The 14,341-nt window shown below is 46.6% G+C and overlaps 1 protein-coding gene across 1 annotated transcript in view; it reads right to left on the bottom strand.

Annotated features, from left to right (window-relative positions):
* Nucleotides 1–13,307, bottom strand: part of LOC144500307 (glutathione S-transferase omega-1-like) — a 39,129-nt gene extending 25,822 nt beyond the window's left edge. Inside the window, exons 1-3 of the mRNA XM_078222996.1 lie at nucleotides 13,159–13,307; nucleotides 10,099–10,207; nucleotides 5,084–5,306 (exon numbers count right to left, since the gene is read on the bottom strand). Of these exons, the coding sequence (XP_078079122.1) occupies nucleotides 5,084–5,306; nucleotides 10,099–10,207; nucleotides 13,159–13,183 (357 nt within the window). The 5' untranslated portion in view covers nucleotides 13,184–13,307. The remainder of the gene's footprint in view (nucleotides 1–5,083; nucleotides 5,307–10,098; nucleotides 10,208–13,158) is intronic.
* Between the last annotated feature and the right edge of the window lie 1,034 nt (nucleotides 13,308–14,341).

Raw genomic sequence — 14,341 nt, 5'->3', positions numbered from 1 at the left:
CCACAGTTAGTGACTCTTATCCAGGATTACAATGGGCTCCGGTGGGGTTACCTCCGCGTGGACAGATATCAGTGCTGTTAGCACTGGGTTCAGAGATATCCTCATTTCAGTCTGAAATAGGGTGTTAATCATTGAGTAGCAGTCACGGGGATATATACAGTGATTAGCAGTCACGGGGATACATACAGTGATTAGCAGTCACGGGGATACATACAGTGATTAGCAGTCACGGGGATACATACAGTTATTAGCAGTCACAGGGATATATACAGTGATTAGCAGCCACGCGGATATATACAGTGATTAGCAGTCACAGGGATATATACAGTGATTAGCAGCCACAGGGATATATACAGTGATTAGCAGTCACAGGGATATATACAGTGATTAGCAGTCACGGGGATACATACAGTGATTAGCAGTCACGGGGATACATACAGTTATTAGCAGTCACAGGGATATATACAGTGATTAGCAGTCACGGGGATACATACAGTTATTAGCAGTCACAGGGATATATACAGTGATTAGCAGCCACGCGGATATATACAGTGATTAGCAGTCACAGGGATATATACAGTGATTAGCAGCCACGCGGATATATACAGTGATTAGCAGTCACAGGGATATATACAGTGATTAGCAGTCACGGGGATATATACAGTGATTAGCAGTCACGGGGATACATACAGTGATTAGCAGTCACAGGGATATATACAGTGATTAGCAGTCACAGGGATATATACAGTGATTAGCAGCCACGCGGATATATACAGTGATTAGCAGTCACAGGGATATATACAGTGATTAGCAGCCACAGGGATATATACAGTGATTAGCAGTCACAGGGATATATACAGTGATTAGGAGTCACAGGGATATATACAGTGATTAGCAGCCACAGGGATATATACAGTGATTAGCAGTCACGGGGATATATACAGTAATTAGGAGTCACAGGGATATATACAGTGATTAGGAGTCACGGGGATATATACAGTGATTAGCAGTCACAGGGATATATACAGTAATTAGCAGTCACGGGGATATATACAGTGATTAGCAGCCACGGGGATATATACAGTGATTAGGAGTCACGGTGATATATACAGTAATTAGCAGTCACGGGGATATATACAGTGATTAGCAGTCACGGGGATATATGGAAGGATCTGCCTTCGTTGCACCTGCCATTCAAAGAACAAAGAACAAAGAAAATTACAGCACAGGAACAGGCCCTTCGGCCCTCCAAGCCTGCACCGACCATGCTGCCCGACTGAACTAAAACCCCCACCTTTCCGGGGACCATATCCCTCTATTCCCATCCTATTCATGTATTTGTCAAGACGCCCCTTAAAAGTCACTACCGTATCCGCTTCCACTACCTCCCCCGGCAACGAGTTCCAGGCACCCACCACTCTCTGTGTAAAATATCTGCCTCGTACATCTCTTTTAAACCTTGCCCCTCGCACCTTAAACCTGTGCCCCCGAGTAATTGACTCTTCCACCCTGGGAAAAAGCTTCTGACTATCCACTCTGTCCATGCCTCTCATAATCTTGCAGACTGCTATCAGGTCTCCCCTCAACCTCCGTCGCTCCAATGAGAACAAACCAAGTTTCTCCAACCTCTCCTCATAGCTAATGCCCTCCATACCAGGCAACATCCTGGTAACATCCTCCAAAGCCTCCACATCCTTCTGGTAGTGTGGCGAACCAGAATTGAACACTATATTCCAAGTGCGGACGAACTAAGGTTCTATAAAGTTGCAACATGACTTGCCAATTTTTAAACTCAATACCCCGGCCGATGAAGGCAAGCATGCCGTATGCCTTCTTGACTACCTTCTCTACCTGTATTGCCACTTTCAGTGACCTGTGTACCTGTACACCCAGATCCCTCTGCCTATCAATACTCTTAAGGGTTCTGCCATTTACTGTATATTTCCTATCTGTATTAGACCTTCCAAAATGCATTACCTCACATTTGTCCGATTAAACTCCATCTGCCATCTCTCCGCCCAAGTCTCCAACTGATCTATATCCTGCTGTATCCTCTGATGGTCCTCATCGCTATCCGTAAATCCACCAACCTTTGTGTCGTCCGCAAACTTACTAATCAATCCAGTTACATTTTCCTCCAAATCATTTATATATATTACAAACATTACAGTACATTGTGTAATGTAATGTGTTTGCCCATAGTTTGTCTGTTAATTCACATGTACCTCATGTCAATGCTGAATGTTAGAGTATGAAATAAATATTATAAATTGTTCTACTTTTCTGATTTTGTAAAGTTTATATTTTTTTGTTTAAAAACTGTTGTATCTTGTAGCTTTATTCTCTTGGTAAGTACATTGGATATCAAACTTTGTCTGCACAAAACATCGCTGGATTGTAGCAGAATTTGGGGAGCTAGCTCAGGATCATAAGGAATGGCAGAGTTGAGTAAACCTGGTCTATATTCTCTGGAGTTTAGAGAGATGAGAGGCCATCTCATTGAAACATAGAAGATTCGGACAGATTGTAACTGGATGGACACTGCGAGGTTGTTTCTGCTGGCTGGGACTCTAGAACATTGGGCACAGTCTCATGATAAGGGATCAGTCATTTCGGACTGTGATGAGGAGAAATGCCTTCACTCAAATGAATCATTGGAATTCACTCCCCCAGGTGGTTGTGGATGCTCCATCGTTGAATATAGGATGGACAAATCTGGGGATACGGGGAGTGGGCAGGAAGTCTAGGATCAGCCATGGTGAATGGTGCAGTAGACCCGGTGGATGTGTGGTCTACTCCTGCTCCTATCTCTTGCGTTCTTGACTGACCAAAAATGGAGGTACTGGAGGAGAAAACTCTGGGATGTATCTGAAGGCAAATATAATGTGAAAATTCAGCAATAAACCGCTGAGGGCCGAGCTGCAGGAAGGAGCTAGATAAAAAAAATCAATGGATAAATAGTCAATGCCATTGGTGGTCGGATCGTGGGATTGACTCTCAGAAAAAACAGCTCAATTAATAACTTGACATTTTAGATTGATAAAGATTTCTAGCTGAGGATATTGAGGGATATGGAGTGAAGGCAATTAGACTGAGTTCAGAACAGGTCACCTCTGATCTCACTGATTGGGGAAACAGGCCCAAGGGGCTGATTGGCTTCCCCCTGTTCCAATGTAACTGTCTCAGCCAGGGAAAGGTTCCTGCTCGATGTCACAGGTTTGTGGCTATGAATTGTCAACAGGACAGGCAAGGTCACACGGCCTTCAGGAGCAAATACTCGGCCAACATTCCTGGTTCAAACTGCAAAGTGAAGACTGCCAGAAGTAGGAGATTATAATGTGAAAGGAAACCTTAGTCAACCTTATGTCTGTCTATGTCTATGAACATGGACTGAGCATCTGGTCTGAAATGTGCAGGTGTGGAGCTGGCCACAAACTAGACACTTTGGGCATCACCCTCGGGTCCTGCCAGATTAGTCTCTACACATTCCACTGCAACTCCCCCTTACAGAGCTGTGCTTCCTCAGGGGGCCTTCCTCTGCCTTATTCAAACCAAATTCATTTCCAACTGCTGAGAGCATCAATACTCAGAATTCCGACTGGTCACCATTAGCTGCTCTTCTCTCCTCCCTCCCATGTTTTGAGTATAGGGCTAACGGGAGGACTTTGAATAGTGTGGAGGAGCAGAGGGATCTAGGTGTATGTGTGCATAGATCCCTGAAAGTTGGGAATCAAGTAGATAAGGTTGTTAAGAAGGCATATGGTGTCTTGGCGTTTATTGGTAGGGGGATTGAATTTAGGAGTCGTAGCGTTATGTTGCAACTGTACACAACTCTGGTGCGGCCGCACTTGGAGTACTGTGTGCAGTTCTGGTCCCCACATTACAGGAAGGATGTGGAGGCTTTGGAGAGGGTGCAGAGGAGGTTTACCAGGATGTTGCCTGGTATGGAGGGGAGATCCTATGAGGAGAGGCTGAGGGATTTGGGATTGTTTTCGCTGGAAAGGCGGCGGCTAAGAGGGGATCTTATTGAAACATATAAGATGATTAGAGGTTTAGATAGGGTGGATAGTGATAGCCTTTTTCCTCTGATGGAGAAATCCAGCACGAGGGGGCATGGCTTTAAATTGAGGGGGGGTAGTTATAGAACCGATGTCAGGGGTAGGTTCTTTACCCAGAGGGTGGTGAGGGATTGGAATGCCCTGCCAGCATCAGTAGTAAATGCGCCTAGTTTGGGGGCGTTTAAGAGATCCGTAGATAGGTTCATGGACGAAAAGAAATTGGTTTAGGTTGGAGGGTCACAGTTTTTTTTTTTAACTGGTCGGTGCAACATCGTGGGCCGAAGGGCCTGTTCTGCGCTGTAATGTTCTATGTTCTATGTTCTATGTTCTATGTTTTGATTGGTCTGAAAGAGGCATTTTCCACCTCCCTCTTAATTCTGACAGAAGCTCTGGAAGGAGATTTGGGTGAGAGATATTTGTGTCAGGAGATTGACACCAGCTAATAATGGCTTTCAAATCAGTTTAGACTCGTTTGGAGGATGGGATTAGTTCCAGCAACAGAAGTCAGGGGAATCACTGGATGGAGATCTAGGTTGATCTCGTTCACTTTCTGACACCCTGATAATTGCTAACATATTATTAGGTTCTTGACTAATCACATTGATTGATTTCTATTAACTAGCAAATTGCGATCCGCTATGTGGCAGGACAAGGAAATGCAACTTATTGAAGAGCTAAAGCTAGCATAGTAAGAAGTCTCACAACACCAGGTTGAAGTCCAACAGGTTTATTTGGTAGCACGAGCTTTTGGAGCGCTACTCCTTCACTCACCTGATGAAGGAGCAGCGCTCCAAAAGCTCGTGCTACCAAATAAACCTGTTGGACTTCAACCTGGTGTGAGATTTTTTTATTGTGCCCACCCCAGTCCAACGCCGGAAATTCCACATCAAAGCTAGTATAGGCATGATGGGTGAATGGCTTCTTTCTGAACTGCATGATTCTATGAGCTGGCTGAAGGCCATTTGTCCCTTTACCCTGCCTCTGAGTGGTTGTAAGGCCAATAAATGCATCAACTCCCTGTGTACCTTACTGAAATGTTCCAACAGCATCTTCTGTTTGGCCTTCTCATAGGGGTCGCTGGGAATGAGGCGTTTCGCAGGGTACTTGTCATCCAGAAACTCGCAGGTGATTGGAGAATCATAGACCAGCTCATTCTGGCAGGTCTCCAATACTGGCACCAAACCAAGAGGATTCTTCTCGGAAAACCAGTCAGGCTTATCCAGCAGATTGATGTTAACTGTTTCATACCTTAAAGAGAATAGAGTGTGGAGTAAATCCGAGTAACCATCACAAACATGTCAAACTGGGGAGTGAATACATCATACAGACATTCAGCAGGAGCAAGGTTTCCTCAATTGGAAAAGCCATGAAGGAACCTGAGCACGTCCTGTGGGTGGGCTTGTCGGGCAGCAGAGCCAGTCCACTATTGGCCACTGGCAGGAAGTCTATGGGGTTTGGGGTGACCTGCACCCTCTGCCACCAGGAAATACACCAGTCGGGGGTGAGGGGTTGTGATTGACGGGTCCTGGAAGATCCCATCAGCGGGAAGGGCGGGAAAATTTTGGCAACTTGCCTATATATTTAGAGTGTGAAACTGTTGCTTACGAGCTAGATCACAATAACACTTCCTCAGCAGCACGGTGGCACAGTGGTTAGCGCTGCTGCCTCGCAGGGCCAGGGACCTGCCTTCAATTCCTGGCTTGGGTCACTGTCTGTGTGGAGTCTGCACGTTCTCCCCGTGTCTGTGTGGGTTTCCTCCAGATGCTCTGGTTTCCTCCCACAGTAAGAAGTCTCACAACACCAGGTTAAAGTCCAACAAGTTTATTTGGTAGCACAAGCCACTAGCTTTCGGAGCGCTGCCCCTTCATCTGGTGAGTCACTCACCTGATGAAGGAGCAGTGCTCCAAAAGCTAGTGGCTTGTGCTACCAAATAAACCTGTTGGACGTTAACCTGGTGTTGTGAGACTTCTTACTGTGGTTACCCCAGACTAACGCTGGCATCTCTACATCAGTCCTCCCACAGCCCAAAGATGTGTAGGTTAGGTGGATTGGCTATGCTAAATTGCCCCTTAGTGTCCTGGGATGCGTAGGTTAGAGGGATTAGCGGGGTAAATATGTGGGGTTCCGAGGATAGGGCCTGGGTGGGATTGTTGTTGGTGCAGACTCGATGGGCTGAATGGCCTTCTTCTGCACTGTAGGGATTCTATGATTCTATAATCACAGCAGGACCACAAACCATGGCCCTTGATACGGATGATATTGGAATAGTGTAGGTTAGATGGGCTTTAGATTGGTTTCACAGGTCGGCGCAACATCGAGGGCCGAAGGTCCTGTACTGCGCTGTAATGTTCTATGTTCTATGTTAAGCTTTTCATCTCAGATAACTCTATTTAAAATTCTCAACCTTGTTTTCGAGCCTGTTCTTGCTCAGGCCCCTGGATCCCTCTCCAGCTCCATAAAGCTCTGAGATTTCAGTGATTTTCCAATCCAGGCCTCTTACCCATCCCCGGTTTTAATTATTCTGTCACTGGCAGTTGGGCCTTCAGCTGTCCGAATCTGAAACTCCGGAACTCCTCTCTAAACACCGCCACTTATTTACCTTCTCCCCTCCTTTAACAAACTCCTTCAAATCTGCCTCATTGACCAAGCTTTTGGTCACCAGTCAAAATATCACCCTCTGCGTCAAATTCTCACAGAATCACAGAATTGTCACGGTTCAGGAGGAGGCCATTCGGCCCATCGTGTCTGCACCAGCTCTCCAAACAGGCATCATGACTTAGTGCCATTCCCCTGCCTTTCCCCCGTAGCCCCTGCACATTGTTCCTATAAGTTCGGTTGATAATGTTCCTGTGATGCACCTTGGGGTGTTTTTACCAGTTTAAAGGTGCTAGATAACTCTCAGAGTAAGAGTTGAGGTTGGCTGTGAGGGCGATACCTGTTCCAGGCCCAGTCCATGCCTGGTGTACTGGGAACGCTCCAGCATTGCTTTCCTGTTCCGAATTTCCCACTCCTCCACTGCTTCTCTCCTGTTCTAGATCACCTCTCACATATACCTGTCCTGAGCTTGCCTTTCACCTTCTAAACCCTGACCCTGCTTTCTCCTGGAACAGGCAAAACCTGTGGTCAATTCGAAAAACCTCTGTACAGTTCCTCCTTGGTCACCTGGAGCAAAGAGACTAGAAGAACCTGAACTTCTCTGGATGAAGCCTAACTCCTCTACCGTCTCTAACTGGACTGCTTACTTCAGTTAGGAACCTTTCATGTTCCTTTCTGGCACTGAACTGGTTTGGAACATACATTACTCTTCAACTGGGCAAAAAAGTGGCAGATGGAATACAATGTGGAAAAGTGTGAGGTTATGCACTTTGGAAAGAGGAATGGAGGCAGAGACTATTTTCTAAATGGGAAAATGTTTAGGAAATCAGAAACACAAAGGGACTTGGGAGTCATTGATCAAGATTCTCTTAAGGTTAACGTGCAGGTTCAGTCGGCAGTTAGGAAGGCAAATGCAATGTTAGCATTCATGTCGAGAGGGCTAGAATACAAGAGCAGGGATGTACTTCTGAGGCTGTATAAGGCTCTAGTCAGACCCCATTTGGAGTATTGTGAGCAGTTTTGGGCCCCATATCTAAGGAAGGATGTGCTGGCCTTGGAAAGGGTCCAGAGGAGATTCACAAGAATGATCCCTGGAATGAAGAGCTTGTCGTATGAGGAACGGTTCAGGACTCTGGGTCTGTACTCGTTGGAGTTTTGAAGGATGAGGGGGGGATCTTATTCAAACTTACAGGATACTGCGAGGCCTGGATAGAGTGGACTTGGAGAGGATGTTTCCACTAATGGGAAAAATTAGAACCAGAGGGCACAACCTCAGGCTAAAGGGACGATTCTTTAAAACAGAGATGAGGAGTAATTTCTTCAGCCAGAGAGTGGTAAATCTGTGGAACTCTTTGCCGCAGAAGGCTGTGGAGGCCGGGTCATTGAGTGCCTTTAAGACAGAGATTGATAGGTTCTTGATTAATAAGGGGACCAGGGGTTATGGGGAAAAGGCAGGAGAATGGGGATGAGAAAAATATCAGCCATGATTGAATGTCGGAGCAGACTCGATGGGCCGAGTGGCCTAATTCTGCTCCTAGAACCATAGAACCATAGAAAATTACAGCTCAGAAACAGGCCTTTTGGCCCTTCTTGTCTGTGCCGAACCATTTTTTGCCGAGTCCCACTGACCTGCACTTGGACCATATCCCTCCACACCCCTCTCATCCATGAACCCGTCCAGGTTTTTCTTAAATGTTAAAAGTGACCCCGCATTTACCACTTTATCCGGCAGCTCATTCCACACTCCCACCACTCTCTGCATGAAGAAGCCCCCCTAATATTCCCTTTAAACCTTTCTCCTTGCACCCTTAACCCATGCCCTCTAGTTTTTTTCTCCCCTAGCCTCAGCGGAAAAAGCCTGCTTGCATTCACTCTATACCCATCAAAATCTTATACACCTCTATCAAATCTCCCCTCAATCTTCTACGCTCCAGGGAATAAAGTCCCAACCTATTCAATCTCTCTCTGTAACTCAGCTTCTCAAGTCCCGGCAACATCCTTGTGAACCTTCTCTGCACTCTTTCAACCTTATTTACATCCTTCCTGTAACTAGGTGACCAAAACTGTACACAATACTCCAAATTCGGCCTCACCAATGCCTTATATAACCTTACCATAACACTCCAACTTTTATACTCGATACTCTGATTTATAAAGGCCAATGTACCAAAGGCACTCTTTACGACCCTATCCACCTGTGACGTCAATTTTAGGGAATTCTGTACCTGTATTCCCAGATCTCTCTGTTCAACTGCACTCTTCAGAGTCCTACCATTTAACCTGTACGTTCTACTTTGGTTTGTCCTTCCAATGTGCAATATCTCACACTTGTCTGCGTTAAATTCCATTTGCCATTTTTCAGCCCATTTTTCTAGTTGGTCCAAATCCCTCTGCAAGCTTTGAAAACCTTCCTCACTGTCCACTACACCTCCAATCTTTGTATCATCAGCAAACTTGCTGATCCAATTTACCACATTATCATCCAGGTCATTGATATAGATGACAAACAACAATGGACCCAACACCGATCCCTGCGGCACACCACTAGTCACAGGCCTCCACTCAGAGAAGCAATCCTCCACAACCACTCTCTGGCTTCTTCCATTGAGCCAGTGTCTAATCCAATTTACTACCTCCCCATGTATACCTAGGGAGCTGAACCTTCCTAACTAACCTCCCATGAGGGACCTTGTCAAAGGCCTTGCTGAAATCCAGGTAGACAACATCCACCGCCTTCCCTTCATCCACTTTCCTGGTAACCTCCTCGAAAAACTCTAATAGATTGGTCAAACATGACCTACCACGCACAAAGCCATGTTGACTCTCCCTAATAAGTCCCTGTCTATCCAAATATTTATAGTTCCTATCCCTTATCACACCTTCCAATAACTTGCCCACCACCGACGTCAAACTTACTGGCCTATAATTTCCCGGATTTCTTTTGGAACCTTTTTTAAACAACGGAACAACATGAGCCACCCTCCAATCATCCGGCACCTCCCCCGTGAATACTGACATTTTAAATATGTCTGCCAGGGTCCCTGCAAGTTCAACACTAGCTTCCCTCAAGGTCCGTGGGAATACCCTGTCCGGTCCTGGGGATTTATCCACTCTGATTTGCCTCAAGACAGCGAGCACCTCCTCCCCTTTAATCTGTAAAGGTTCCATGACCTCCCTACCTGTTTGCCCTATTTCCGTAGACTCCATGCCCGTTTCCTCAGTAAATACGGATGCAAAAAAACCATTTAGTATCTCCCCCATCTCTTTTGGTTCCATACACAGTCTACCACTCTGGTCTTCAAGAGGACCAATTTTATCCCTCACTATCCTTTTGCTCCTAACATACCTATAGAAGCTCTTTGGATTTTCCTTCACTCTGTCTGCCAAAGCCGAGGCAAATGCCCAACGTGAGCTCAGACAAAATGTTTGGAAACATTGATCTTACTTGATTCCCTTCGCTTCCAGGACCAGGAGAGTACGATGGGCAAATGGACAATATCTCATGCTGTACACACGGATCATTCCAGCAGGCACAGGGCCGGGGGCTGGACTCCCTGCAAAAGGACAGGAAACACTCATTAATCATTGAGAAAATGGACAGTTGTGAGATTTAGGCGTCCAGGGCCCAGGCAACAAGTAGCGTGGAAACTGGCACTGTGTATTTAGCCAACACCCCAGTGAATCAACAGTGTGGATAGGTGTGGGATTACACAGCCAGCTACAGATTGATAAGAGGAACCAGAATCATTCGCTCGTGAGTTACGCTTTGAGATTTGTTAATATTTGTGAAAGGACAAATGTGTTTAACAAACTTGATCGAGTTCTTTGATAAAGTGATGGAGAAGCAAGTACAGCTGCCTGGAATGTGGGCTTTCAGCAGGGGTTCGATCAGGTGCTCACCTAACCTGCTGATACAAGTGGAGCCTGTGGGATTAAGGGTAAAGCGGCAATCTGGATACAAGACTGGGAAAGCTTCAGTGTGGATGGAAAAAGAACGGCAACAACAATGAGTTAACAACAATAGTGGCTTTAAAATGGCTTTTCTGGCTGAGAGTTAAGCATGCTGGGATTTTTGGTCAACTTTTAATTAAAGTCAGATGCAGGTGGTAAAGAGGCTCTGGACTGGGAGCTGAGATCTGAAGCTTCCCAGATAAGGGATGTTGCTCACACTAACCCAGACATTGTGTCTTCGATTGATTACCGTTATGTGTGCAGCATGCAGTTTGAACTAAGCATAATGGTACCGTTTGCAAGTAATTTCATTGGATGTTTGAGCCATGTGATCGGTTTCTGGTTACACAGTTGGCTGGATGACAGAGAATCTACTGGAAGCAGTGGAGGATTGGTCAATAAGAAGACATGTGAGGCTTTGTTTGCCAGCAATAACTCAGAAGAGAATAACCATCACAAGACAGGTACCCTGAAGGATGCTTCAGTGAAGAAGATAGATTCTACATCGAGGATATTTCAAGGCCAAGGTTTTTCCTAAACTCGGTAGTATCTATTTTCAGTTACGTAGTTAAAGTTAATGTTCAGTTAAAGTGGAGTTTAAGAGTTAAAATTCAGTTGAAAGTTGATGTTCAGTTACAGTTAAAGTTCAGTAAAGAGTTAATGAATTGCAACTGTTTATTGTTGAGTTGGTACCAGAGGTGTTTAATAAAGAAATAATTGAATTACTGTCTTTGTGTGTCTAATTAAACTGAAATACTTGGAAGATGTTTAAATTAAAAGCTGGATAAGATTCATAATGGAGAGTTGTGACGAATGGATGGTCTTCAGACCGGGTGCAAGTGGCGCTGGATGGTGCCAGTAGATTCGATAGAATCTTTCAAAAGGAAGTTGGATAAATAAGTATTTGAAATGGAACAATTAGCTGGGCAATGGGGCAGGAGTAGGAGAGTGGGACTCAATGCAAAGCTCAGTCAGAGAGCCAGGATAGGCACAATGAATAGGTTGAGTGACCCCCTTCTGTATTCGATGGTTCTATAAAATACCTGGGCTGGAATTTTACCGCCCCGCCTGCCACGGGAATCGGAGCGGTCGAGGGGCGGACAATGGAAAGGTCCATTCACCTCAGGCGGGATTTTATGGTTTCAAGACAGACGAGGGTGGAAAACCCCGCCCATGGATTGTGAATGAGTCTGAGTGAGATAAGAGCACTCGTCACAAAGCACGAGAGAACGGACTGAATTTTAACATGCCCCTGGAAACTGGACAGGAGGTGGGAGGACTCGGAAAATGGTGGTGGGAGACATTGGAAAGGGATCTCGCCAACTTCCCGTCACTGTGGACTATTCCCGATGCTGGGAATGGCAGCTGCCAGGGCACTGGCAACCTGGCCAATCATGGAGCCAATGTACACTCACTTTTTACCCCCCTGGTATTTCCTGATGTCGGGATTGGCCCCCAATATGTGGGAAGGACAGCAGGTGGACCCCCAGCAACTTCCCGGGAGTGCAGGTGGGGGAGAATTCCCTCTCAGCTGCCCCGTGACCCATGGTGGGACCCCCCTACCCCTCCGCAGGCAGCCATGACTGCCCCCACAGTTCTGACGCTGCCACTCGAGGTTCACTCCTCTGAGCCCAGGACTCCAGCACAGAAACTAACTCCTACCTACTCTCCAAAGGTGCCTCAGCGTGGAAATGCCCCCACCCTCCCCCTGTGCCGCTGTCGCTGCCAAGCTCACTGGGCTGACAGCTCTAGGAGGCAGACTGCCATTCTTAACTTGCTGCTGTCAGTAGAATTGGCCCAAGGTTCCAACCTCCCTGCCCCCTCCCCCCCCCCCCCCTCACCCCCCACCCCCACCCCCCACCGTGGGTCTCAGCCCTGGCTTCAACCCAGCAGCAGCACCAGGCCAATGTCGCAAATGTTGGGAGCAAGGGGACCAGAACAACGAGAGAGAGAGAGACTGGGCAGAGAGAGAGACATCAGTACAACAAACAACTAAACTTTATTAGTGTCATAAGTAAGGCTTACGTTAACACTGCAATGAAGTTACTGTGAAAATCCCCTAGTCGCCACACTCTGGCGCCTGTTCGGGTACACTGAGGGAGAATTTAGCACGGCCAATGTACTCTAACCAGCACGTCTTTTGGACTGTGGGAGGAAACCGGACCACCCGGAGGAAACCCACGCAGACACAGGGAGAACGGGGAGACTCCACACAGACAGTGACCCAAGCCGGGAATCAAACCCGGCTCCCTAGCGCTGTGAGGGAGTAGTGCTAACCACTGTGCCACCGTCCCTTAATCTAGAGAGCTAGCACAAAGAGACAGTCAGGTACACCGACACAGCGAGTTGTACACACAAGAAGTGGAATGCAAATAGGAGAAATTCAAATTGAGGTCACAGCCCCACACACGCACATTCACACATGCACAGACAGACTCGCAGAGAAATGGGGATTAAACAAAGTTTAAGAAAGTGAAGACAGAGTGACACAGGGCACTGGCCTGGGAGGCAGAGACCGCCTGGCAGTGTCTCTCTCAGCTTTTCACTCCATTACCTTTCGTCAGAGATTTTGCAGACATCGTTCAGACTGCGATCAGCTTGGGCCACACTTAGAGACGGGGTGTCGAATTCACTGTGCACTGAATCACTCAGCAAGCAAGCTCTTCAAATATAACCAGTCGTGCCAGCCAGAGCAGTCCCGCCCACCACTCTGTCACAGTCAAGATTATTCTCGAGCTGATTCACTGTGCAAATATTGGAACAAGAGGTCACTTCCACCAATGCCAAAATGAGGCATTGAAAGGTGCCTGGCACGATGGGGGGGGGGGCGGGGGGGGGGGGGGAGCGTACTGAAATTTTCAGGTGATATTACTTATTTAGGTTTTTATGATGGTTTGAATAAATCAATCTGCTTAACTGCTGTGACCCTCTGACACACTTTAATCCTGTCTGGACAACTGTACATGTTGCAAAATTTCAGGACTTTCAACGAACACAAACTAATCAATATAATCAATTGATATAATAGTTGATTGCTGGGGCAGATCAGAGGGACCTGGAGGGGGGCGTGGTGGGGGGGGGGGGGTGGGGGGGGCGTGGCGGTGGAGCGTGGCGGGGAGGCAGATCACAAGAGCCAGTCACACACTAAAAGTAGAACTCAGTGATTCCACAACCAACAGATTAGACCAAAACTCTGCCGGCCTTTCACAACCACCCGCGAATGGTGATGGAGAATTAAACCACTCACTCGGGGCAATTAGCGATATGGAATAAGTGCTGACGTCAGTGACACCCACATCACATGAAAGAATTTACAAAATTCTAGGCAAAAAATTCTAGGCAAAAAAATGGTTCGGCACAGACAAGAAGGGCCAAAAGGCCTGTTTCTGAGCTGTAATTTTCTATGGTTCTAAAGGCAGAGGAGACTCCATCAATGTTTCAGATATAAGGACAGCTTCTTCAGTGTGTTCTCAGTGAGAGGCTTTATTGAACCAGATAGACATGCCAACCGACAGTGAGCATGCCTCATGGCAGAGTCATGTGACTATGGCAGGCTCGATAGTACAATTAGAAAAGGTTGCATTTCCGCAAACCCAAAATCCCCCCCTTCTCATCCTGAACAAAAGAACCAAACATCCATTTTCCTACAGGGAACAAAAGACAGCTTTGTATGCACGATCCTGTGTGATGGTGAGTTACCCAAGTTACCCACTATACTGTTATCATGCATTAACAAT

Source organism: Mustelus asterias, chromosome 11 (genome assembly GCF_964213995.1).
Source record: "Mustelus asterias chromosome 11, sMusAst1.hap1.1, whole genome shotgun sequence".
NCBI classification, from domain to species: domain Eukaryota; kingdom Metazoa; phylum Chordata; class Chondrichthyes; order Carcharhiniformes; family Triakidae; genus Mustelus; species Mustelus asterias.
The sequence above is the reverse complement of the archived record's forward strand: the minus strand, read 5'-3'. Positions and strand labels throughout refer to the sequence as shown.